This window comes from Martes martes, assembly GCF_963455335.1.
Source record: "Martes martes genome assembly, chromosome: Y".
In the NCBI taxonomy this organism is placed as follows: Eukaryota; Metazoa; Chordata; class Mammalia; order Carnivora; family Mustelidae; genus Martes; species Martes martes.
In genome coordinates this window covers 18,201,458-18,228,818 of record NC_137907.1, presented here as the reverse complement: position 1 = coordinate 18,228,818, position 27,361 = coordinate 18,201,458, and the positions used below count along the sequence as shown (strand labels likewise).

At 37.4% G+C, this 27,361-nt stretch overlaps 1 protein-coding gene across 1 annotated transcript; it reads left to right on the top strand.

Moving 5' to 3' along the window:
• LOC308337766 (gamma-taxilin-like) lies at positions 1 to 27,216 on the top strand. The gene is made up of 8 exons (XM_080795963.1): positions 1 to 88; positions 12,569 to 12,739; positions 13,909 to 14,103; positions 16,822 to 16,941; positions 18,602 to 18,676; positions 21,485 to 21,577; positions 23,721 to 23,816; positions 24,767 to 27,216. Exons 1-8 carry the CDS (start codon positions 17 to 19, stop codon positions 25,067 to 25,069), a joined length of 1,125 nt encoding a protein of 374 aa, XP_080652089.1. The 5' UTR covers positions 1 to 16; the 3' UTR covers positions 25,070 to 27,216.
• The last annotated feature ends 145 nt before the right edge of the window (positions 27,217 to 27,361 follow it).

Genomic DNA, 27,361 nt, shown 5'->3' with positions numbered 1-27,361 from the left:
AGAAGTGTTATTATTGATGCACGCCTTAAACACTCTTTCAACTCCAGAGGAGAAGCTGGCAGCTCTCTGTAAGAAATACGCTGATCTTGTGAGTATTAAGGGTGCAAAACTTATGTAAAATATAGCAAAATGTGTGTGTGTTTGGTAAATTTTTTTTAATTAAATTTTTTATTTATTTTCAGCGTAACAGTATTCATTGTTTTTTCACCACTCCCAGTGCTCCATGCAATCTGTGCCCTCCCCAATACCCACCACCTGGTTCCCCCACCCTCCCATCCCCCGCCCCTTCAAAGCCCTCAGGTTGTTTTTCAGAGTCCATAGTCTCTCATGGTTCACCTCCCCTTCCAATTTCCCTCAACTCCCTTCTCCTCTCCATCTACCCTTGTCCTCTATATTATTTGTTATGCTCCACAAGTAAGGGAAACCATATGATACTTGACTCTTTCTGTTTGACTTATTTCACTCCGCATAATCTCTTCCAGTCCTGTCCATGTTGCTACAAAAGTTGGGTATTCGTCCTTTCTGATGGAGGCATAATACTCCATAGTGTATATGGACCACATCTTCCTTATCCATTCATCCTTTGAGGGGCATCTTGGTTCTTTCCACAGTTTGGCGACCGTGGCCATGGCTGCTATAAACATTGGGGTACAGATGGCCCTTCTTTTCACTACATCTGTATCTTTGCTTGGTAAATTTTTAAAATAGAATTTTGGTATGGCTTTAAAAGTAAAGTTGTATTTTAGTACAAAATTGAAGGGAAGAGTCTAATTTTTGAGGCTTAGGTTGATTGTTTGGGCCCATTTAATGGTATGACATATACAACATTTTATTGCTTTCTGAGTTCTAGAATAGATTTTGTAAAACTCAGTTTCAGCATTTGTTTTTAAAGATTTTATTTATTTATTTGAGAGAGAGAGAGCAAGCGAGTATGGGGGTGAGGAGGGAAGTAAGGGAGAGGGAGCCTGCAGAGAGGCTGGATCCCAGGACCCTGGGATCATGACTTGAGCTGAAGGCAGATACTTACCTGACTGAGCTACCCAGGAGCCCTAGTTTTAACATTTCTAAGTTTGCATTTCCATTGTATGTTTACATGCCTGACACTGTGAGGGAATAATTTCATATGTAAATTGAGGGATTTTAGACATGAAAGCAGATTAAATTTGAAAGCTTTAAGGAATTTGACTGATGTTGTGAATTACATGAAGTAGTCTAGTAGTTTCTTAGGAAAATATTTGCTTAGCACCCCCTATATGGCAGGCATCGTATTTTTTCCCCCATCTTCCAAAGAAATTGACTCATAGAAAAGAATTTGTTCTGAGAATGGCCTATGTTATTTCAAGTAACATTAATCCTTTTTTGGGGTATGTGGAAGCACTCTTAAACATGGAAACCCTGCCATAATTTTAAAAGTGAAGAATAGGAAAGTCATAAGATCTTTTGAAGAATAGTGGGATTTTTTTTTTAGAATTATTGGTTCTAATGTAAATGCCGAAATTCTTGTGTTTTGTGAAATATTTATGTAAATTATTTTTAGTGAATTTTATGCATTCACACGTGTTATTAAAGCAATACCCTATATCATGCTCTATATCATAGATACTTCATAGTATCAAAACATATTATGGTTTGTGAATAATGGACTCTTTTTTTTTTAAGATTTTATTTATTTATTTGACAGAGATCACAAGTAGGCAGAGAGGCAGACAGAGAGAGAGAGAGTGGGGGAAGCAGGCTCCCTGCTGAGCAGAGAGCCCGATGCAGGGCTCGATCCCAGGACCCTGGGATCATGACCTGAGCCAAAGGCAGAGGCTTAACACACTGAGCCACCCTGGCGCCACAATAATGGACTTTTATGTATAGAACTGAAACAATTACAGTTACTATTCCTTCAGGTCTGTAATGATACACTCACATGATGAAAATCAAATAAGAAGTGGTTAAAAAAAGAAAAAGAAAGATGGAGAAAGGAGTGAAATTCACGTAGAAAAGTGACAGAATGATGAAAGGTTGGGTAGTTAGCCTAGTGTTAATATCAGCAGACAGCATGAAAGGATCAGGCAGGAAAGAGCAAATTGACTAGCATAGTGGGCTAGGGCAATCCTCAAACTCATACAAATCACCAGAGAATTTTGATTGTAGATTCTGATTCAGTAGATGTAAAATTCACTTTATAGTGGATCTGAGGCAGGGGTGGAGGGCATGGCTTAAGTACCATATTCTATCAAGTTCCTAGGTAATGACCAAAGGGGTTGGCCCAGGGACTAGACTTAGAGAAACCAAAATCAAGTGGGCTTTTACTTAGGAGGAGGACATAAGTAAAAATTACAGCATTTGTTTTAGCAAGTGACACATTAGAGACTTTTGCTAGTGAGTAACCTCTCTTTCATCCCATTCAGATCAGTAGTTCTTATGAGTAATAAAACAGGCATATTTTGTTTTGAAAAAAAAAAAAAGTTCTAATACTTTGTTTCTTGAAAAACTAATTTCCTAAGGAAGTAGAGTAGTAGACTTAGGATACGTAACAGTGAGACCACTTTGAAAGTATAATGTCACTATCAAAAAAGCTAAGGGCCACGTCACAGTGGACAGGAGAGACTAAGACACAAATCCTGTCCCCGACATGGCTGTCAACAATCTTGAGAAAACTCACAAATCCAGACCTTCTCTGTGATGAACAAAGGGTTCGTAGTTCATATCACACATCCCAGTTTTTAAAATCTGCCACTGAGAGACAGACCCCCACAATAATCTGGCTTTGAATACTGGTAAGATTTCTATTGGCAAGACTCAAAGGGCAGTGTAAACTGAGATACTGCTATGTAAGGGCTTGTGCCTACATTCACTTGACCTAAGGCCCAACACAGAAGCCGCTGTTTGAAAAGCACCTGGACTTAATGTGAAAGATGCTCGTTTGATTATTTTAGTCTGGACCTGAGGGACAGGGCATGTTGGAATGCTCTTCAGGGACTGCGGTGATTGTGGGTACCATTTTTGTATCCTTCTCCTATCCTTAAAGCCCATGAGTGCCTTTTTTTCACTTAACTCGACTTTTTGTTTCCCCTTTAGTGGATGCCATCTTTGCACTCTCCATGTGTGCTGCTACAATCAGTGGGAACCATTCCTTTATTTCTTTTTCCTTGGTGGGTAGCATCTTTGACCTCTCCCTCTGCCATGTTCCACAATTCCCAGGGGGAAGCTTTTACACGAGTCTGGTGACCCAGTTTTTGTTGTTGCCTCCCAGGGGACAACTCTTTGCTATCTGGATCTTCAGGCTGAGGAGATTGATCTGCTGGATCCCACAGGGCTGTAATAAGCAGAGACAATTCTTCACTGACTACCATCCCCAGGGCAGACTAAAACATATCTTCAGTCTTGCTGAGAAACTTTATCATCACAGCTGCAGTCTGAGGGTCAGTCTTCTAATTGACACGCCTATGTAGGCAGACTGTAAACATTTCTAAAGAACTTGAAAGATGTGTCTTGTTTTTGAGATCTCCCTCTCCCACTCCAGAGCACCAGTCTCGCTCAGAGAGGAGCTCTTACATGTGTCTGTTGCCTACAGGATATCTCTTGAATGCCTTGTCCAGTGGCCAGAGTGTCTTGTATTCCTGGATCCCATAGGGCTGTAACAATCAGAGAGACAGTCCTTGGCTAGAACTGAAACACAGCAGCAAGTCTTGCAAAAAATGTCCATTTGCTTGTCCTGAAACATTGGCTCAAGGGGCAGGCTTCAGGTTTCTAGTGCCCTATGTAGTTTCTCTCTTAGAAGAGAGACCAGCGCTTCCCTATGACCCTGCAATTGCACTACTGGGGATTTATCCCAAAAATACAGATGTAGTGAAATGAAGGACCATCTGGACCCCAATGTTTATAGCAGCAATGGCCACGGTCGCCAAACTCTGGAAAGAACCAAGATGCCCTTCAACGGACAAAGGGATAAGGAAGATGTGTTTCATATACACGATGGAGTATTATGCCTCCATCAGAAAGAACGAATACCCAACTTTTGTAGCAACATGGACAGGACTGGAAGAGATTATGCTGAGGGAAATAAGTCAAGCAGAGAGAGCCAATTATCATATGGTTTCACTTATTTGTGGAGCATAACAAATAACATGGAGGACATGGGGAGATGGAGAGGAGAAGGGAGTTGAGGGAAATTGGAAGGGGAGGTGAACCATGAGAGACTATGGACTCTGACAAACAATCTGAGGGTTTTGTAGGGGAGGGGGGTGGGAGGGTGGGGGAACCAGGTGGGAGGGCACGGATTGCATGGAGCACTGGGTGTGGTGCGAAAACAATGAATACTGTTACACTGAAAAGAAATTTAAAAAAAAAAGAGAGAGAGAGACCAGAGTATGCCATCATTGTTCTCTTCTACTGCCTCACTGAGCTCACAGTGTCTCTCAGAAAGGAGCTTGTTCGCTCATCTGGAGGCTTGATTTTTATGACTTTCATCACCCAGGAGCACCTCCAGATCTCCTGTTCTGGCAGGCAGCCTGCCCTATGCTTCTGGTCCTACAGAACTCCATATATTTGCATATTTTAAGATGTGTTATTGGGGCCTGGCTTCCAGTCAGCACAAACCTTAGTGATCTCTGAGATCTGTGTACTTTGGGACACTGGCAGGTCTTGGTACACTGAACAACTATGAGTTTATGAAGGGACAGGCAGGCCATTGGACAATCAGGAAGGTCTGACAGACAACCAAGATGTAGGGCATTGCTGAATTCTGCTGTTCATGCTACATAAAACATTCCTTCAAGACTGGGAGGGGTATTGGGTGCCTGGGTGGCTCAGGGGGTTAAAGCCTCTGCCTTCGGCTCAGGTCATGATCTCAGTCAGGGTCCTGGGATCAAGCCCCGCTTCGGGCTCTCTGCTCACTGGGAAGCCTGCTTCCCCCCTCTCTATCTCTGCCTGCCTCTCTGCCTGCTTGTGATCTCTGTCTCTGTCAAATAAATAAAATCTTTAAAAAAAAAAAAAAGACTGGGAGGGGTGGCCACTTCATCTACTGCATAGACTATGACAGAGAGTCAAGAAAAATGAAACAGAGGAATGTGTTCCAAAGGAAAGGGCAAGATAAGAAACCATAATGAAACAGAATAAGCAGTTTATCTGATAAAGAGTTCAAAGTGATGATTGTCAGGAAGATGCCCACTGAACCTGGAAAACGAATGGTTGAAAACAGTGAGAACCTTAACAAAGAGATAGAAAATACAGAGTCAAAGAGAAAAAGAATACAATAACTGAACTGAAAAATACACTACAGGGGTTTAGCAGCAGACTAGGTGAGATAGAAGAGTCAGTGAACTCTGCAGCAAGAATAGTGATCTCACACAATCAGAGCAGCAAAAAGAAAAATAAGAAAAAAAAATTTTAAAAAGGTGAAGATAGCTGAGGGGACTTAGGGGACACCATGAAGGGGATTAACATTTGTGTTATAAGGCTCTGAGTTGGAGAACAAAGAAGGAGGAAGAAAATTTATTTAGAAAAGAATAGGTGAAAACTTCCTAAGCTGGAAAAGGAAACAGACCTTGAGATCCAGGAAGCACAGTTCCAAAGAAGATGCACCCAAAGACATCCACATGAAGTCACGTTGTACTTAAAATGTTAAAAGCTAAAGACTGGGATTATTAAAAGCATCAAGAGAAAACAAACAAAAAAACAAAAAACCTTATACACATAGGTACCCTATCAGACCATCAGCAGATTTTTTAGAAGAAACTTTGCAAGCCAGAAGGGAGTAACACGATATATTATTCAGAGTTCTGAAAGGAAAACAAACAAAAACAAAACTGCTAACTAACCAAGAACACCTACCTGGCTAAAGATGTTATTCAGAATTGAAGGAAAGGTAAAGAATCTTCCAGATAGGCAAAAGCTTAAAGGAGTTTATCATGACTAAACTAGCTTTATGTGAAACGTTAAAGGGACTTCTTCAAGCTGAAAAGAAAGTGGGAAGTTCACAGATGTGTGGAGGTTAAATGTGCTAAAGTGTTGATCAATAAAGGAATTAAATTTAATTAATTGAAGGACATTTTTTTAAAATGTTGAGACAAATGATGACGGGAATACATCATACCTATCAGTTGCAAGAGCAGTTCTCAGAGGGAGGTTCATAGCAATTTGTGCCTTCCTCAGAAAACGTGAAATCTCAAACAACCTAAATTTACATTTCAGCGTACTAGAAAAAGACCAAAGCCCCAAGTTAATAGTAGGAAGGAATACATAAACATAATAATAAAGATCAGAGTTGAAACAAATGAAAAAGACCAAAAAGCAGTAGAAAAGATCAGTGAAACTAAGCTGGTTCTTTGCAAAGATTAACAAAACTGACAAATTTTCGGCTACACCTAGCAAGAAAAAAATAGAGAGGGCTCCAATAAATAAAATAACCAATAGAGGAGACTTTGCAAGTGATAGCACAAAAATACAGTTAACTAAAGCTGCAGATCCTGGTTGTCTGTGAGAAACCAATTCCTAGGCCCTGAACTTCAAGCCATACTACTGGAATAATCTTGCCTCCTGGCCGTAAGTGAAAGCCATAGTGCCTAGGACTAGGGAAATTAGGTCTTGAGAGATGGATAATGTCTTTCCTTCTTCCTTCTGACCCCCACCAAACAACATGGTTTTCTTTGATTCTTACTCTGTACCAAATGAAATGCAAACTCCAGAATTTATAGCCGTATCTAAAATCAGTACCTCAACTTACATTGCTGAAAGCTGTTTTTCCTCTGAGGAAATTACTCCCTTTCAGTCTTCTCTCAGTGCCCAAATATCTTGAGGCGAGGAGGTGCACCCTTCTCATTTCTTTCTGTTCCTCTGTCTTTTTAAAACCTGTGTTTCTAAAGGTTTGAGACAAATGTAGTGGTCATGCTATTTTTTCTCTTGTTGTTGTCATGAGCAACTGGTCATCCAACTTTTTCACTCACTGAAGACTTGTACTGACCCACAGTTGTCCACAGAACCCTGATTCCTGTTCTCAGTCTTGGTGGTTCCTTATTGTAGATGGCCCATATGAAACTCCAGCCCTGGCCTTGTGTTTCTGTGTTTTGTTTTGTTTTTTAATTCATTGTGGTAAAATATACATATCATTAAATGTACCGTATTAACCACTGTTAAGTAGTGCATTTCAGTGCTATTAAATACATTTATGTTGTTGTGAACCATCACCACTATCCACATCTAGAAACAAACCAAGCCTCTATGCTTACTAAACAGTAACTCCTCCTTCTCTCCCTCAGCCTCTAGTAACCACAATTCTACTTCCATCTCTGTGATTTTTGACTACTCTGGGTTCCTCATTTAAGTGGTAGTGTGCATGCAAAAATACTTTTGCACCTGTTTTATATCATGTAGCATATCTCAGTTTATGTAGCATGTATCAGAACTTCATTCCTTTGTAGCACAGTAATGCATTGCATGTATACAAAATGTGCATAACACATTTTGCTCATGTATTCATCCTTTGGACATTTTTTTATATCTTTTGGCTGTTTTGAATGATGCCTCTATGAATATGGGTGTACAAATAATCTGTTCATATACCTACTTTCTGATATATCATGTGCATACTCAGAAGTTGAATTTATGGATTATATAGTAATTCTGTGTATACCGCAGTGGCTGTAGGCAACTAGCAGTGCTCAGTGATTTCCGTTTCTCCACATCTTTGCCAATATTTGTTGTTTTCTGTTTCTGTTGAAAGCCTTTCTAATAGGTGTGAAATGGTATCTCACTGCAGTTTCATATGCATTTCTGTAATGATTAGTAATATTGTGTATCTTTTATGTGCCTACTGGCAATATGTATGTCTTCTTCAGAGAAATGTCTGTGTAAGTCTTCTGCCCATTTTATAACTGTGTTATTTTGTTCTTATGTTCTTAAGTTTAATTTATGTTTATAACCTATGAATATTAATCTCTTGTGATATGGAATTTAAACCTGACCTTTTTTTCTGTTCTCTGTGTTGCCTTTTCGCTTCCTTGATAGTGCCTCTGATGTACGACAGTTTTTAATTTTGATGGAGTCAAGTTGTTTTTGTTTGTTTGTTGTTTGTTTGTTTGTTTGTTTTTTCTTTTCTTGCCTATGTCTTTGGTATCAGGTCCAGGAATCACTGTCAGACGTGGTGTCATGAACTTTTACCCCAAGTTTTCTGTAAAGAGTTTTACAGTTTTATGTCTCAAGTATGTCTTTGATCCATTATTTTTTCTTTGTAGGAGACATTTGGGATACAGTATTTTGTTTTTGTTTTTAAAGTTTTCTTTTTGGGGGGGTACAGTTGTTACATTAGTTTCAGATGTACAACATGGTGATTAGATAAGTTTAAACACTATGCTGTGCTCACTACAAGTATAGCCACCATCTGTCCCTTTATATCCCTATTACAATATCATGGACTGTACCTTTTTTTCTTGAAACTTACTTATTCCATAATTGGAAGCCTGTTACTCCCACTCCCCTTCACCCATTTTGCCCATCCTCACACCCCTTTGGCAACTATCATTTTGTTTTCTGTGCTAAGGTCTAGTTCTGCTTTTTGTTTGTTTATTCATTCCTTTTTCTTAGTTTTTTTCTCCTTAGATTCCACTTATGAGTGGAATCATGGGTATTTGTCTTTCTCAGTCTACTCATTTCAGTTAGCATTGCACCCTTTAGGTCCAGTTGTGTTGGTGCTGATGACATGATCTCATCCTTTTCTACAGCTTCATAATATTCCATTGTGCATTATACCATGTTTTTCTAACCTGCTTCTCTTAGGTTGCTTCTTAGTCCTGGCTGATGTAAGTAATGCTGCAGTAAACTTTGAGACACATAATTTTCAGAATTTATGTTTCATTTTCTTTGGGTAAATACCCAGTCATTGAATTACCAGTTCATGTGGGAATTCTGTTTTTAATTTTCTGAGAAACTTCCATCCTAATCACCGTAGTGGTTCTGTGTCTCTTGTAGGATTATTCTTTTTTTGTGCAAAATGCCATTAGAATTTGGATAGAGATTGCATCAATTGGTAGATTGCCTTGGGTAGTATGAAGATCTTAAAATATTAATTCTTCAAGCCCATGAGCATGGAATTGCTTTACATTTATTTGTATCTTACTCATTTTTTTTCATCAATGTCTTATAGTTTTCAATATAGGTCTTTCATCTTGGTCAAATTTATTTTGAGGTATTTTATTATTTGTGTAATTGTAAAAGGGATTATTCTCCTTATTTCTCTTTCTGATATTCCCATTGTTGCTATATAGAAAAAAAACACAGTTGATTTCTGCATATTAATTTTATAATCTTTAACTTTACTGAGTCTTATATCCATACTAACAATTTCTTGGTTGAGTTGTAGGGGTTTTCTGGATATATATAATACCATGTCATTTCCAGTTACTTTTTTCCTTTCCAATTTGGATTATTTTATTAATATTTTTTTCTTGTTAAATTGCTTGGCTAGGATTTCTTTTCTTTCTTTTTAAGATTTTATTTATTTATTTGACAGAGTGAGAGAGCATGACCAGGGAAATAACAGAGGTAGATGGAGAAGTAGGCTCCCTTTCCGACAGAGGGCTTGATCCCAGGATCCCTGGATCGTGACCTGAGAGAGGGAAGGCAGGCTCTTAACCGATTTCTGATACTGTGTTGAATTAAAGTGGACATCTTTGTCTTTTTCCTGATCTTAGATCAGGGAAGCACTGATTTTTTTTTTTTAATTTTATTTATTCATTTAGAGGGACAAGGAGAATGAGAGAGTATCAGCAGGGAGAGGAGCAGAGGGAGATGGAGAGAAAGGAACTCCAGTATACTCCATGTTGTGTGCAGGGCCCATCACCGGGTTCCATCTCAGGACCCTGAGATCATTCCCAAGCCAAAATCAAGAGTTGGATGCTTTTACTGAGCTACACAGGCGCCCCCTCAGCTTTTCCCCATGGACTGTGATGTTAAATGTGGGCTTATTACATATGGCTTTATTGTGATGAGGTGTGTTTCCTCGAAAGCCACTTTATCAGAGGTTTTTTTTTTTATCATAAATGGATATTGATTTTTCTGCATGTACTATGATGATCCTGTGATTTTTATCCTTTATTTTTTGTTGTTGTTGTAGTGTATCATATTGCTTGATTTGTGAATATGGAACCATCCTTATATCCCTGAAAAATCCCACTTGATAATGGTGTCTGATCATTTTATTGTATTGTTGAATTTGATTTGCTAATATATTGCTGAAGACTTTTGCATCTGTGCTGCTATAATTTACTTTCCTATCATGTCCTTGTCTGGTTTTTGCTGGCAGGGTAATGTTGGCCTCATGAAAATGAGATCAGAAGTGTTCCCTCCTCTTCAATTTTTCTTGGAAGAGACTGAGGGGTGGTGTTAATTCTTTAAGCTTGGTAGAATTCACTAGTAAAGCCCTTGGTTCCTAAACCTTAGTTTGCAGGGAAGTTGTTGATTACTGAGTTAATCTCCTTACTTGCAATTTGAGTGTTTGTATTTTCTGTATTTTCTTAATTCTGCTCATAGGTTATCTGTTTCCAGGAATTCATCCATTTCTTCTAGGTCATCCAATTTGTTGCTCTGCAGTTGTGTGTAATAGGTTCTTATGATCTTTTATATTTTTGTGGTATTTGTTGTTATGTCTACTCCCTCATTTCTGATTTTGAGTCCTACTGTTTTCTTAACTGTAGCTAAAGGTTTGTCAATTTTTTTATTACTTTTTTCAATCAGCTCTTAGTCACTGATGTTTTCTATTGCCTTTTTAGTCTGTAGTCTTTTTATTTCACCCTGACCTGTGCTGTTTCCTTCCTTCTATTAATTTGGGGCTTTATTTCTTCCCTTTTTTGCAGTTCCTTGAGGTATAAAGTTAGGTGGTTCATTTGGGCTCTGTGTTTTGATGTGGGCATTTATTACTAAGAACTTCGCTGTTAGAAATGTTTTTGCTGCATCCCATTTTGGTATGTTGTTTATCCACTTGAATTTGTCAGAAGATTTTTTTTATTTCTTTTGATTTCTTCATTGAGCCATTGGTTTTTCAGTATGCGATGTTTAATCTCCACAGATTTGTGAATTTCCCTCTTTTTTTCCCCCTTGTTACTGATTTCTTGTTTCATACCATATTGTTTGAAAATGATCCTTGATATGATTTCAGTCTTCTCTTTGTATGGAGCCTATCATAAGACCTATCCTGGAGAATGTTGCATGTGCACTTGAGAAGAAGGTGCATTCTGCTTTTCGGTGGGATGTCTCTCCTAGTATCTGTCTGTTATAACCTTTTTGTTTGTTTGTTTGTTCTTTTTTTTTTTTTTTTAATTGTGTTACGTTATTCTAACCTTTTTAAATCCACAGATTGATAATCTGTTTGGATGATCTTTTTGTCTCAATGGAGTTTGCTCTAAAGTCCATTTTGTTTGAAATAAGTATAGTTATCCCAGTTTTTCTTGGTTTCCATTTTCATGTACTATATTTTCTATCTCATTTCCACTCCTATGCATTCTGATTGTTGAAGTGACACTCTTGTAGGCAGCGAATAACTAGTTATGTCTTGTTTTTTTTGAATCCATTCAGCCACTTTGTTTTTTGATTAGCGAATTTAGTCCAGTTACATTTAAAGTAATTGTTTTCGCTGTACTTACTGCTGTTTTGTTAATTGTATACTGTCTGTTAATGAATTACCAGTTTAAATGTGCTGTACTTACAGACAATAGTATGACTCAAAAGCAAAATTACTCTTTTCCAGCAGGAATTTCAGTGAAATCAAAAGCATTTTTAGTAGCTGTAAACATATTGCCTCCAGGAGTGTTTGTTTGCTTAAGATTTATTTGAGGAAGTTATTTATTTATTTATTTGAGAAATATTTATTTGAGAAAGTGGTTTTCTAAAGGGTACATTTCTCTGCCTTTATTATGCTTTAAGGGTAGTAAAATACATGGTGACTGACATAGTAATAATTTTTAAAAAGTGAGTATAATATTTGAGAGAGAGTAAGTGCGCACACATGAATGAGTTACCTGAGCATGTGGGGGGAGGGGCAGAGGGAGAGAGAATCTCAAGCAGACTCCCTGCTGAGCACTGAGCAGGACAAGGCCGGATCCCATGACCCATGAGATTAGACCTGAGCCTAAACCCAGTCGGAGGCTTAACTGACTGAGCCACGCAGGTGCCCCATCTCTAGGAGTGTCCAATAAATCAACATTTGTCAACATTTTTTTTCTTCATGAAGGTGTCATTGAAATGTCAGCAAGACTCACATAATTTGCTCTAAGTCTAGAATTGTCTTCCTCTCACTCACAAAGAGCTGCTTATTTTTTCAATAAAGTAGTTTTTGTATGTTCTTGTAGAAAAGCAGAACCACATGACGTGCATTCAAAAGAAGTTTTCCTAAAAGATGTTTTTCTTTTAATTAAAAAAATGGACATTGAGGTTGATTTTCTTCATTCCCTAAATTATTTCCATACGTTTTTGTGTCTCAACTGATTAAGAGAGTACTGGAAAGAGTCCTTGGTCGTACTTCCAGTTCTGTCAACTGTAAGTCAGGGATTCTTACTTTGTAAATGTATAAAGTTCTTGTTAATTTTAGCTGGAGGAGAGCAGGAATGTTCAGAAACAAATGAAGATTCTGCAGAAGAAACAAGCCCAGATTGTGAAAGAGAAAGTTCATTTGCAGAGTGAACACAGCAAGGCTGTCTTGGCAAGGAGCAAACTAGAGTCTCTTTGCAGGGAACTTCAGCGTCACAATAGAACATTAAAGGTTAGTTTCGTTCATTTTTTTGTTTTTCAGTAGATTGTTAGGGTGATTTTATAATCCCTGTGTATATTTTTGAAGTAAATTTTTGCTTTACTTGCTGTAGTGGAGCGTGGTTTTAATAATGGTTGCTTGTTCTGTAATCCTAGGTACAACTGGTCTGATAGAATAGGTTCCTGAGCAGAGGACATTGTGGGGTCCTCAGGGACATACTACCTTGCTTACTTGTTTATTCATTTTTGCCTGGGTTTGTCCATTATAATGGTTTGTCCATTATAAATCTAAGACTTACTCTGTCTATCCAGATGGTGGTTTCAGCTTCGAGGAAGAGCTTTATAGTTTGTAGTATGTGTATCTTATACTTAATCACAGGGAATCACAAGGTATTGATATTTATGGCCATAGCTTTCCTGCTTGTTAAGGAAGTTCAAGGTGACCAGATAGTATGCTGATCATTAATGTAGTTGATTATCACATTCTTAGATAAGAAATGAAATGCTTAGCTGAAATGAAGAGACTGGTAGGTATAGACTTGAATCAAAATGACTTTAAGAAGGAAAAACAGGTTGTATAGAGCTGTACTGTGGATGCTGAGTGGCTAGTGTGCCTGAGTATTCTCTGCCAATCTTGAGCTATTCAGTTGTTTAAATACATATGTGCATGTGTGTTAACAAGTGTATATGTGTGTGTGTGTGTGTGTGTGTGTATACATATAGATATAGTCTTATATATAACTAAGTAATCATATAAGTAGGGACTCTTAAGGAATTGGAAGGTGTGACTCAGAAAGTAGGCTGCTAGATGGGACATCTCTCTTCAGACTGATACAGAATGGTATCAGTCATTCTGTTTGTCAAACCAGTAAGGAGAATATTGGGAAAATAATGAGGAAGAATAAGAGTGTGGAGAAGGGCTTTACTTGTGCTTTGGGTAGTAAGGTCTGCATAGTCAGCAAATAGTTCTTTAGTAGCAGGGCAGTTGTTTCTCTCTGATTATCTACTTAGGAAATATGTTTGCTTTTAAATGAGAGTTTTCTCATCATAGATAAGGAGAAGGACTTGTAGGTGAGAAGCAATACTTGGGGCAGGATTACATGAAATGACATAGCAGTAACATGAGCAGTTTATGTATAAGTTTATACTATACCAGTAACAGAAATTATTTTGGATAATAAGGAAGAAAATATGCAGCAGGCACAAGAAGAGGAAGAGAATCGTAAAGAAGCAACTGCACGTTTCCAGTTGACTTTAAATGAGATCCAAGCACAGCTGGAACAACATGACATACACAATGCCAAACTCCGCCAGGAAAACACCGAACTGGGAGAGAAACTGAAGAGACTTGTTGAACAGTATGCACTAAGAGAGGAGGTAAACATGTTTTGTGTTTTTAGATAGCATCTTGTTATTATGAGAAACTTCCACCATTTATTACTAAAAACTACGGTCACAGGACAATATTTTAAAAGTTGTGTACACATGGTAGTGTTAGTCAGGTATTCATTAGTGATAGTCAGGCATTCATTAGATAATTCATTAGGAAATTATTAGGCACACTGTGAACTGAAGGACTAATTGGGGATCTTCACTGATGACCCAGGGTCTTTGGATTTGGATATGTGCAGTATCTTCTGCAAGACATGTTGAGTGGTACTTGTTTTCCATGTGTTACTTGAATATTGTAATTTTAACATATAAATTGTTTTTCCCATATCCAACATGAGGGTAAATAAATATATAGCCTCCCAGTATCCAGTATCTCAGACTTCCATGGTAATCCATCATAAAGCTATGATACTAAAATGTATAGTACCATTGCATTCTACCTTCCATACTTTTGGGGAGTAAAAAAGAACCTTTTAACAGAATACACAGTCTTCTTGGTTATCACACACAGTAAATTTACAGGAATGATTAATAGCTGCACAGTTGCAGTTATTTTGCAAACTAGTCTGCAAGTTCTGTGATATCTAGCTTAAGAGGAAATTGGTGATAACGTGCTCGTTAAATTTTGTTACTTTCAGAGTTCAAACGTACAGGGTGAGAGTCTTTGGGTTTTTTAAAGGATACATTTCTCTGCCTTTATTATGCTTTAAGGGTAGTAAAATGTATGGTGACTGACATAGTAATAATTAAAAAAAGTGAGTATAATATTTGAAAAAAAAGGGGGGTATTAAATGTGGCATTATGTGTGTTGAACTCCTTACAGAGCAGATTAAAATTACTAATTTAAAAATATTCTGACCAATTTAAGATGGTAAATTTTAAAATGGTGTATTTTATTCCCCAAAACAGCCCCAAAACAAACCTAAAAACAATTTCTATGGCATTTATCCAATTTGACTTCAAATTTTAGATTGTTTTAACTTATAGTGTTACTTACAGCCTTTAGAAACATATTTAGGATTTTGAGCGTTTTCCTAACCATTCTCATTCATCTTTTGACAGCAAATCTGTGTTTAAGCATATCCAAGGTGTCATATTACTTCACTCAGCACTATTTGAATGCATATCTTGAAATGGAAAGACTCTCTTGAAGCAGAAACACAATACTATTTTCACACCAAAATATTTAGTCATAATAACTTAATCGACTACCTTGTCACTACCCACATTTTTCTGTTCCCCAGTTCCCTAAAAAGGAACCCCCAAGATTATTTGAATCAGATCCAGACAAGGTTTATACATTTCATTGGTTATGTCTCAAGTCTTTTTTCAAATACAGGTTTCCATCTCTGTGTTTTCTCTGTGCAGTTTATTTATTGAAGAAACTCCTTTTCAGGCCTACAAAGTGGATGATCTTTTCAGTACGTTTATAAAGTCCTCATTTTCTTAAAATTTTCTTTCAGGGGTGCCTGGGTGGCTCAGTGGGTTAAAGCCTCTGCCTTCGGCTCAGGTCATGATCCCAGGGTCCTGGGATCCAGCCCCGCATCGGGCTCTCTGCTCAGCAGGCAGCCTGCTTCCTCCTCCCTCTCTCTGCCTGTTTCTCTGCCTGCTTGTGATCTCTGTCTGTCGAATAAATAAATAAAATCTTTAAAAATTTTTTTTCCTTTCATTTTTTTTGTTGAAACAAATGACTGCCTACTTTGTTATTACAATGGCATATTTTGAAAGTGTATGTTCAAATCATATTACACATAAGTCTTGTTTTAGGTATTATAGAATTTTCTCTCCCCTGCCCCTTTTTTGGAGATGGGGTCAGAATATAATTTAATAATTTAAACAAACTATTTGTAGTCAAAGACAAATCTAGTGCACTCCTTAAAACTTAATTAGATGACTCTTATTAACTAATATTTCTTCCTATCACATAGAATATTGAAACAAAAGTTTTAATGTTTCTGTATCTGACAAGGATGTTCTGATGACTTTATTATTTAGAAATACTACTTCACAACCTAGCTTGGATATAATGCTGACCTATTCTCAGCTAACTAAGTGTTTTATGTGGTCAGGCACCAAGCACATTAAATACTGATTTTTACAGTAACTTTGGAAAGTACATGTGTGGTTGTCTCTCACAGATAAGGGAGCTGAGATTCATCAATGAACAGGATTTGTCCAAGGCCATCCGTTGAGCCAAGATCCAACTGCCATTCCTACCATTCCATTCCTACCATTTATCATGATATTATCTATACTAAGAAATTTGGGAAAATGTAATGAGAAAAGTATCCGGGAATAATGTGTGTGATGAATGGCTTCAGTGGTTTGATCGTCTTAACCGACTGGGTTTTTTGGGTTGTTGTTACTTTTTGGTTGTTATTTGGTTGTTTTAATAGTTTGAACCTGATTTTCAGTGTTGAGCAGAAAACAGAAAATAACAAAGCCATTGATTGGGTTAGACCCCAACAACAACAATGGTCTCAGGTTGGTAGTCAGAGGAAGTCATTTCTGCAGTTGCAGAGTGGTTTGCAAGTTGGCAATAGTTGCTTCTGCAAATCCAAGGGTAGAAAGACCCAGTGTTACTACTTATGGTAGTATGAGCAGGAAGAACAGGAAAGGGAATTATTGTTAACTTGTGTTGTATTCCCTAACCAATGCATACCGTTTTGTATTGAGTGACGGAAGAAATTCTTTATTTTCAAGCATATTGATAAAGTGTTCAAACATAAGGAACTGCAGCAACAGCTTTTGGATGCCAGGCTTCAGCAAACAACACAGCTCATAGAGGAAGCTGATGAAAAACACCAAAGGGAGAAAGAATTTGTAAGTACTGTTTCCTAAAAGCATTACTGCACAATTTAAACAAATCATTTAAAATAGGTAACTTCATTCAATATTTTATATAGACCTGGGGATGCAGTTTGATTTTTTGACTGTAAAGATTGAGAAATGTTGGAATACATTCCGCTTTTTATTTCTGATGAAGTTTTCTTACAAAAATAGACTTGGAAATATTAGACCAAGTTAGTGGAAATACCTGTATGTAGATGGTGACTTTGTTCATGTGTAGAAAGTAATCTTGGTTTTTGATCATGCAGCATTTTTCTCCCAATAATAATCATATTATTTTGTGTGTCAGTAATTGTGAACATAGTGAAATACCATGTTTAACATATACAAAACAAACTATATATGTTTAATTTAGTTTAAATAAATTGTAGACTATTCGATCTAGCATTTCACATTTCATTCAAGTAACCTAGATGCCAAAGTAATTATAAGATGGAATGCTCAGTTCCTGAGTCTTCTCAGGATGTGGACAACCCCATAGTAAATCTGAGCTTAGAGAGATGGATTTTTCAAGGCATGGACACCTTTTATAGAATGCAGCAGTGATATCTGATGTACAACTGAAGGAACTGTTACCAGTTCTAACCTGGAATAAGAGAGAGAGAGAGAGTGTGTGTGTGTGTGTATACATATATACATATGTATCTAAAGATGCACATACATAGATTACATGTATACTCTCTGGTTGGATTACAAACCTTTAAGGCTTATTTGTAGTATATGTGACATTTTACTTCAGAAATTCAAAGACTGAATTTCACAATTCAGTCTACCATACAACTTTACTATATAATTTTCATAAAAACCCAGGTACAAAACTAGACCCTCCTCTTTCCTGCTTTTAAAAATATAACCAGAAACCTGATGTCTGTTTTCACTATTTTGCTCTGTGTACCTTTCTGCCTGCCTCATCTTGCCTCTCTCATGGAGTAGAAGGGTTTCTAAACCACCTAGATAATGTCAAGATTTTGTGTTTTGTGCTTTGCTTTACACAAGATTTTGTGTTTTGTGCAGCACTGTTTTAGACTTCTAAGTGTAAATACCTGATTTTGTTCACCTAAACATGATTATTTAACTCTCAGTTTTACAAACCTTATTGTGCTTCCAAGGTACTTTTTCTCCTCAGGCAGTTTAAAGATATTTCCGACATATCATATGGTTTCACTTATTTGTGGAGCATAACAAATAACATGGAGGACATGGGAAGATGGAGAGAAGGGAGTTGAGGAAAATTGGAGGGGAGGAGAACCATGAGAGACAATGGACTCTGAAAAACAACCTGAGGGTTTTGAAGGGGCTGGGGGGGGGGCGGTGGGAGTTTGGGGGACCCAGGTGGTAGGTATTAGGGAGGGCACAGATTGCATGGAGCACTGGGTGTGGTGAAAAAACAATGAATACTGTTACGCTGAAAAGAAATAAATTAAAAAAAAAATATTTCCCACATTTCACAGTATTAGCAAGTGGTGCAGATCAAAGATAGAAAAACATGACAATTGCTATAATAGGATTCTTGACCTATTGTTCTTGTTAAAATAATGAGAGGGAACAGGAAACCTAAGTATCCAGTCATTAGACATTTTAGCCACATGTATAATTGCTGTTACTATTTTGCCAGAATGTTTCTGTTTTTTAGTTATTAAAAGAAGCAACAGAATCGAGGCACAAATATGAAGAAATGAAACAACAAGAAGTACAATTAAAACAGCAGGTAACTTGACAACAGAGGATAGTAGAATTTGTGAGTCTTGTTGTTCCCAGCCAATGCCAGCTAGAACTGAAAAATAGACCTCTTGGAACGTTCTTCTTCATTTATGGTAACTAAGTCATTGTAAATTGATGAGAGCTTTTCTCAAATTAGTACTGTGAGTCCTGTGTCTCAAAGAATTCCTTAATCCCAAGCTGATCTGAATAGCTGGTGAACCTATTTTCAGTGTCCTTTTTCTACTGTCCTAGATTATTTTCTCCAGGGTCTTTTGAATTTTGTTCTATGAGGAAAATAAAAAAACAGGCAGAAAATACGTATCTTAGTGTATGTGTAGTTTTAAAAACCTGCATATGCTCACCAAATTCACTTGTAGGTGAGTGTGTGTATGTGTGTGTACTTTTCTAAGCAGGAATTGAGATTCTTTGTTTACAGTACAACCTTAAGTGTTGCTTAGTGTGTGATAAAGGAAGCTGATGTGGCATCCTCGCTTTAGGAAAAGATCCAGGAAAGATCATGCTTCCATCTCTAAAACTTTACTAATATCTACCTAGTGTTTATAGACAGTAACAATTAGGTATTTATCCATATAATTTATTCTTTTAGTTAACCAAATTATGTTTTGTTGAAAAATTATCACATATTTTAAAACTTTATTAAGTGGTTTTTAACATAAGGACTCTCTTAATTCTAAAATATACTCCTGTATTAAGACTGGCACAGATGTTGATCAGCAGCCCTTTTGTGAATGTTCTTTATCACTTTGGGAACAGTTTTTAATTGATGTTAGTGATGAAACTAGTAGCCTCACTTACTGTGAAAATTGAAGAGGAAACAGATAATGAGAAGTCTTTTCTTGTTATGACGCATAAGTTATGACTCTGCTTAGCATGTTCCTAGAAACTTTAAACCTTTGCTTATTAGCCTTGCACACTCAGAAGTCCATATAAGAGGGAAAGAGGATTGAAGTGGAAAAGGTGTGCATGTGTATACAGCTTTGGAAGATATTCTTTAATGTGGTACTATTGACAGTTTCTTCAGTATCAGTCAGCAAAGGGCCTTTGACCAAGCTCCCAGGCAGCTCTGATTCCTTTGGGCTGTTCTCATTGCAACTTCTATTGTCTGTACATGTGTGTCACCATGGGTCAGCATGTTATCTGGTCATTACTTTGTATCCTTTGCTGTCACCTCCTTGTGTCCTAGTCCCTAGATACGGCTGTTCTTTCCAAGTCTCAGTCTCACATGTCAGTTTCCAGCATTTGTTGAGAATAGAGTCACAATGGTGTGTGTTGACCATAATGCAGGCATGGAACTCCAGGTATGATGGTAGTTGCCACTTCCTAACTACCCAGTGTGGCCAGCATTGAGCTCTCGGATGGGACAGTCTATCTGGGTGTTCCATTTTCAGTACATGCAGACCATGCCCAGACTGTCATAACTTCTAATCTCCCTCAAGTATCCAAACTGCTCCCTTTGCTTCCCTGAGCAACACCAACGCTCTGACTGCAGGCCAGCACCCTCGGAAACCCTGTCACTGTGTGTCCCTCTACAGACTGCTCATAAGGTCTCCACGGTATTTTCCACTTTGCTCCTATTTCTATTCAACCTGGCCTTCCTTACCTTCCTCTTTCTGTGGGAGTCATTTGGTTATCTTATAGTCATCTTGTCTACCCTGCTACTGGTAACACTCCTTTTAGTCTGTTTTTCCTTCCCATGTGTGGCAGAACTTGCTTTTAAATGCTGTTTCCCATATGACCCATTCCATGTGATACCTGGGTAGCCTGGTTCCATCATATCGCATCGCGTCCCTTCCCCACCACGTTGATGTGGTTTTGTTTATTAGTTCTCATTAAGCACTGAAGAAAATGAAAAGATACCACTTGTATTATTTCCAGGCCTCTGATTGTGTTTTATTCTTTTCTAAACTTTTCTTGGGCAAAAAACTATATTTCTCTGGTCTTCCCTCCTCATCCTGAACATAATATAATCATATAGTATAGTTATGTATAATATGTAACATGTAACATATATAATAAGTAATATTTACATAAAATTAATTATGTAAATATTTGGAGATAGTCTCCAAAGGGTTTCCTCTGTTCTACATAAAACAATTCAGCCCATCCTGAGGCCTAGCTCAACACTCTGTAAGCTTTATGTTCTGGCCATTACAATGCATGTTCCTCCCCTTTGCTGCAACTCCTTTTCTAAGAGGAAGAAAAAAGTGACGCAGCATGCTGTGTTCTCTTTGGGTTGCTCAGTTAGCATTATCTTCCCAGCTATAATTTAAAAATTTCTTGAGGGTGGACATTAAAAGAAAAATGGGCATCTCTACCTTAATTTAACTTTTCTTTTTCTCAACTGTTCTCTCACTAAATTCTTTGTCCTCCAACCAAACTATTCTTCAGCTAGTTTTGTTTTCCTGCCTGCATTAAGGAAAAATTTAACCTTGGTATCAAGCAAAGAAATATGCAGGCTTCTAATATAAAAGAAAGATTTTTTTCCCAAGAAGTTTTTCAGATGTGTGTACGGTGGGTTAGTGCATAAAGCATTGTAGTTATAGGGAATTTATAGTTATAGGAAATTTTTAGTTTTCATTACAATTGACATAATACAGCTACTAAAGGGTTGAACATTTCAAACATTATAGTTAGGTTAAGTCAACAACATTTCAAAAGTTTAAGAGCATTTCTTCTTCATTGTAGCAATTACAACAAGTATCTAATGTTTCACCATACTGTGTTCTTTTGCGAGTCTTTGGGATTCTGAATTGCTTATCTGGAACTCAGAATATTTGATACTTTTTTTCTGTAGCTTTCTCTTTATATGGATAAGTTTGAAGAATTCCAGACTACCATGGCAAAAAGCAATGAACTCTTTACAACCTTCAGGCAGGAAATGGAAAAGGTATTTACATGATTTTAGTAGAATATTACCACTAAATTTATATGAGGTCATTTTAAGCGTAATTAGTATTTGGATGAGTTTATATTGAACTGATATGATCTTAACGTCATCTTTTCTGATCTTCATCTGGCATTTTGTCCTAAAATTACCCCAAGTTGCTCATGATCTTGATGCTCTCAAAATTCTATCATCACTAATAATAATACTTTTTTTAAAGGCAACTTATCATTAACAGTAGATTTTGTTTTTAAAAAACCACTTCAGATGATCTCCACCTGGTTCTTCAATAAAGCTTTAAGTAAAAATCAAGCTCAAGGGAAGTTATGGTATTTTTGGTTAAAATAGATTATATATGAGAATCTAGGTAAGCTGAGTGTATTTTTACTCTTAAATGTGATCTTTATTTCATATAATATACAGGGACAGATGTCCTTATGAAGCTTACAAATGCTGTTAAAATTCAGTGTAGAAAATTGGTTGTGGTCATTCCAGTTCAGAATGGGGGCTAAGTGGCAACTTTAGGGTACAGTTATCTACCTCTTCCTCCCCCAAAATAAATATACAGCCACCTTGGTTTGGAGTGTGGACTTTGGAACTGAGTTCTGTTATTTGCATTGTGGAACTTCCGTGGGGCGAATGATTAGCGTGGCATTTCCCCCTTTCAAATTGGGATTTAAAAAGAAATGGTGGTCAAGAGAGGGTAAGTAACAGTGAGGCTGGCATTTTGTAGCCATCCAGTATATATCAGGCGTAACTGTTACTAGGTCTTACAAGGTGGTGGGGGGCACATGCTCATTAGATTTCTTGGATTAATAATTTTGGTCGTCACTTATGGTAGACCTTGGACAAGTTGTTTTAACTTCTCTGTTCCTTCATTGTTAAGAATGGGAATTACAAAAGTATCTACTGTATTTCAATCACTGCTTAGTCATGTTAAGTAGAGTATTTCAGATATTTTAACACCCAGTAGTGTGTTGAATTCAGCAAGCAGAAGATTGGTTGTACCTGGCAGTCCTTTCAGGGAAGTGCTCCAACGGCAGGGAAACTCTGCAGGAAGAAAGTGTTAGTTGGACTCTAGCCCATGAGTGTCACTGATGCAGAGCAGTTTAGGACAGGGACTCCTTGGTTTGCTGCCATTCTGGAAAACTTGCTGGATTGGAACACATTGCATTCCTCTGTGCTAGTTGCTAGTGCCTGTAAAGATCCCAGTTGGCAGCACTGAACTGAGATCTTAGAGGAGCTCCTCCCACAGCCCTTGTCCTACTCTGCCTCGTGGGACTTTTCTGCGTAATTACCTATGGCCCAGGGCATTGGCTCTGCCTTGTCCTAGGTTCCCTTAACAGTGCTTGATACGGTATCTCTACTGGAACAGAGCTGATGTGCAGACCAATAATAAAGGGATATTGGAAAGATGGGTAATCGATGGGCAAAGTTGGATCTAATTTTGAATTTTGGAGAATTCAGGTCCTGTAGCATTAATTTGAGAAACTCTCTTATTTTACCTCCATTTTATCTTTAATACAATCTTGAAATAGAATAGTCTTGTGAATTGTGAAGATGGTTAAAGCTAAGGATATAATAATTTCAGTATCATTTTCCTTATCGCTTGCCTGAATTATCTGGCTTTTACTTCTGATATTGATTCGGTTTTAGATTCTTAAACTCTTTGTGGACTCAGAATATCTGTCTTTCCAAGAATCTGATGAATTAGCTTAGTGTACTATCTCTACAGAAAACTTGAGATCCGGGACACTTTTTTGATACGGTATAGGGAGAAGCTGGTCCCATCTTTTGCTCCCTCTAGCTGGAATAAATGGCACTCCAGTCTTAACTGAAAGAGTTCAGAGTGTGGTGGCATCTGAAGTTCCCATGTGCTGCTTCCTCTGAAATTGAGATCAAGTTTGTTGTTATTCTGGTAATATGAAACTCCTCCTGGCTTGGTTCCTGCTGCTGCCACTGTAAGGGCTTCTGCTATATTAGTTCTGGTATAATCAAGCATTGCTACTTTCAGCAAGACAGGCACAGCTATCAGCTGGATGAAGCAAGTGCACTGATGAGGGAGGGGAAGAACAATGTAAAATACTTTAGTGGTAGTTCAAGGAATGCACATAGAATTTAAATTTGCAATTGTGTTGATTCACAGATGACAAAGAAAATTAAAAAACTGGAAAAAGAAATGATAATATGGCGTACCAAATGGGAAAATAATAATAAAGTACTTCTGCAAATGGCTGAAGAGGTGAGAAGTCTTTGCCTGACTGAAAAGTGAACACTCACTTGTTTCAGTAGTAAGGCAGCCTGGAACTTCTAGAGGTTTCCTCATATGGTCTCTTGCCTGCAGTAAGTTAGATTGTCTTAGTTGAAAGTTCAAAATTCTTTCCCCAACCTCCTAGCTCAGAGTTGTGTTATAGATACCTATAAAGTAACTAGATTTTGCTTTCCTCTACAGCAAACCTAGCTTATACAGACTTAACACTTGTTAAACTGGATGCACCGCCCCCCCCCCCAATAGCTTATGATTCATTAGATCGGACGTGTGTCCTAAAATTTTGTATTTCTAACAAGTGTTCAGCGTATGTTCCTATTGCTGGCTCAGAAGTCCACAATTTGAGAATCCCAGCTTTTCCAGGAAGACAATCTTATTCAGATTTCCTATGGGCAAAGCACAGTCTTTTAACCAGTTGATTTTGCATTTTGACTTACTCATTTCCAAAGGCAGCAAAGTTCTTTCTGTAAGGTTTGCTGTAAAGCAAGCTGAAGTATATTCCACTTACAATAAGTAAATTTCTCACTTTCATAAACTGGATAGGAGTAGTTATAACGTCTCATGAGAGAAAATATTAGGGTTAAAAATGGTGGAAAGGAAGAAAAATTGAAGAAATAATCATTATAAGTTAAAATCCTGAATGTTGTTAATATTTAAGTTGATATAGATACTTGAAATCAAGAAGTGGATTTTGATTACTTCAAAGCAGAATGAAAAAAAGTGTACTTACCCTTTTGCATTGCTACAGAATAATTTTAAGTATTTTACGTATCAAAACAGAGGGAGATTCAACAGATGACCCAAGTTAGTTTGTAGTATAGCACAGATTTCTTAATTTAGTTTTCTTTTGTATGCAGTAATAACATTTCTATTTACATGCAGAATGGTTGCATGAATTCTTTTTTTTTTCCCCCCCATCTCAGAAAGCTGTCCGTGATAAAGAGTACAAGGCCCTTCAGATAAAACTGGAACGGTTGGAGAAGCTGTGTAGAGCTCTCCAGATGGAAAGAAATGAGCTCAGTGAGCAGGTGGAAGTCCTGAAAGAGCAGGTCAATGTAAATGCAGTGAATGTAGATTTAGCTGCACCTCTGATACGGTCCTGCACTGCTCTTGTTTCTCAGGATGAGTTGAAGAGTTCCTCTAGTAAAGCTCCAGGAATCTACCTGGATGCTGAGCTTGACGGAGTAAATGAAACAAAACACAGCTCCAAAACCCTCTCTACGTGATCTCTTCTAGACACTGATTCAGTTCACTAACATGAAGTGTGATCACTGTATTGAGTGGAATTTTGTGTATAACTTTTCAGTGTTAGTTACTGTTGGTTTTGTGGTGAATGCTCTTAACTTTTTCTTTATATCTGTATGTTTCAAGAACTGTTGAACTGTGTGATACAGGAGGCTGCTAAGCAGTTTTGCATTGTTTTAATGTATACACTTTCCGCAGCTGTATTGCACACCTGCCTTACCTTCCCCTTCCCTGGAATACATGTGTTCATTGCCTAATCCTTTCACTTTGTGTATTCATTTGCCTTAATCCTGCCCCTTGTGTGAGTATCACAATTGAAAGTTGTTCCAAGAATGGTTTCCCAATGTGAAAACTAACACTGATTTAAACTCTATAGCCCACTGATACAAGAAGAAGGAAGGGAGGAATGAAGGAAGGAAGGAAAAAAGAAAGATTAGTTTTGTCTAGTAGCTCATTTAAATGCCATCTGAAAGTAAAGCTCAAGTGTGGGATAAGACCTAAGCAAAGCAAATTTGATATAGATTCGGTTACTTCATAATATTTTGGTCAATTGCAAATTGAGATGAATGCAAGATTGTGGTACAGTATGTATATGAAGATGTCATTTGTAAAGAAAATAGCATAAGCAAGTGATTGGACAAACAGGTTTCATGCTTGAGTCACTAAAGATAGTTCTACTGCTTTGGTTTCAGCTTAGAACACATGTTGAAAGGGGGAAAAAAATTATCTAGTTCCCTGCCTTTACCATGGCAAAATTTCTGGAATTTGTAATTTTTCTCCTTACTTTTTTATTTCAGTGTTCAACAGCTAGTCTTATGTATGTGTTCCTGTCATATTTATGACCTAAAATGGGTTGAAAAGTGAAAATTACCTAGTAGGTAGGTAAATTACCTAATTTTCCTAGGTAAATTACCTAGTAGGTAAAACAGACTAGAATGTGAGGTACTTGTAAATGTTCACCACTGACCATGATCATTAAGGAATAGACAGTGAGAGAAAAGAAATTCACATGACATTTGACTCTGCTAATCTGCCAGGATGAGGCAAAACCAAACACCACCCTCCCACAACTTTTTAAAAGTCCCTCCATCAGGCTCCAAAGACCCACTACTCTGAGGGGAAATGAAGGTTATGTGTCACAAATATAATTTACCTTAAAAATAATACTAATGATCATATCACACCGGAACCCTGATGCATGTAAGGCCTTACCATCTTACTAAGGTAGTTAAGTGCCTCCTGCACTTCTTGGTGGTACTTGTTTTGTGTGGAGGTTAAATCTTGGGCCAAAAGCAATGTGGATCAAAGCATGGGCTCTACCATTTTGTGTTTACTAGATTTATGTTAGATATTGTGTAAAATAATATAAGACATTGACAAGATCTGGATTCTGTTTGGGAAGCATTTGTTTTCCTCTCAGATTTTTTTTCTCTGGCTAGCAAGAAAAAAGGTAGCTTATGACAAGGATTCCCTTCGAAGTAGCTTTGTAGTATGTGCAGTATGTACTATATTCTGGACCAGGAGTTGTCAAACCATCTCTGTATTGGCTAGGGCTGCTTTCATACTATAACTCTTGAGTTGAGCAAGTCTTAAATATTCACTAACTGGCCTTTGTTTGTCAGCGTGTTTAAAAAACCTTGCAGCTGGCCCAGGAAAAGTTTAAATGTTGCAATCAGTTAAATTATGTTTGTTGTACCATTTTGTGGAACCCTCTGGAGTTGCAAAATCAATAGTGTCAGTGGACTCCGAGGTGTAGAAAAAAAACATGGCTGTACAAAAATAGGCCATTTCATTTTCATGTGTGTAGAAAATACATTTTGTGGTCGTGAGACCAGTATTTTTAAAATTATATATTAACTGTCTTTTTCACACCTGGTTATCACAGTTCATCTCTCAGGTGTTAACAGAAACATCTACCTCTTTCAAACTGTAACTGAAAATACCCCCCAAAAAGGATGCAGTACTCCATAAACTGCTCTATTTTTTTTTTTTTTTGCTAATATCTTTCATGAAGATAGAGAATTGATGAAACAGCCATATTTTGCTTTTCAAAAACATTTTGTAGAGATTTTTTGCTAATGCGAATCTTATTTTATCTACTCTTAAGGTTGAATAAATATGTGATGGCTAATTTAACAGGGTCTGTGTATTCTTTATACTGATTGTAACTTCACTTGTGACATTCAAGCTCAAAGATAATTGTTCTAAATACCTGGTTTCTCAGGTCTTAAAACACAGCTAATTAATTATTGCACAAGTAAATAAAGATTGGT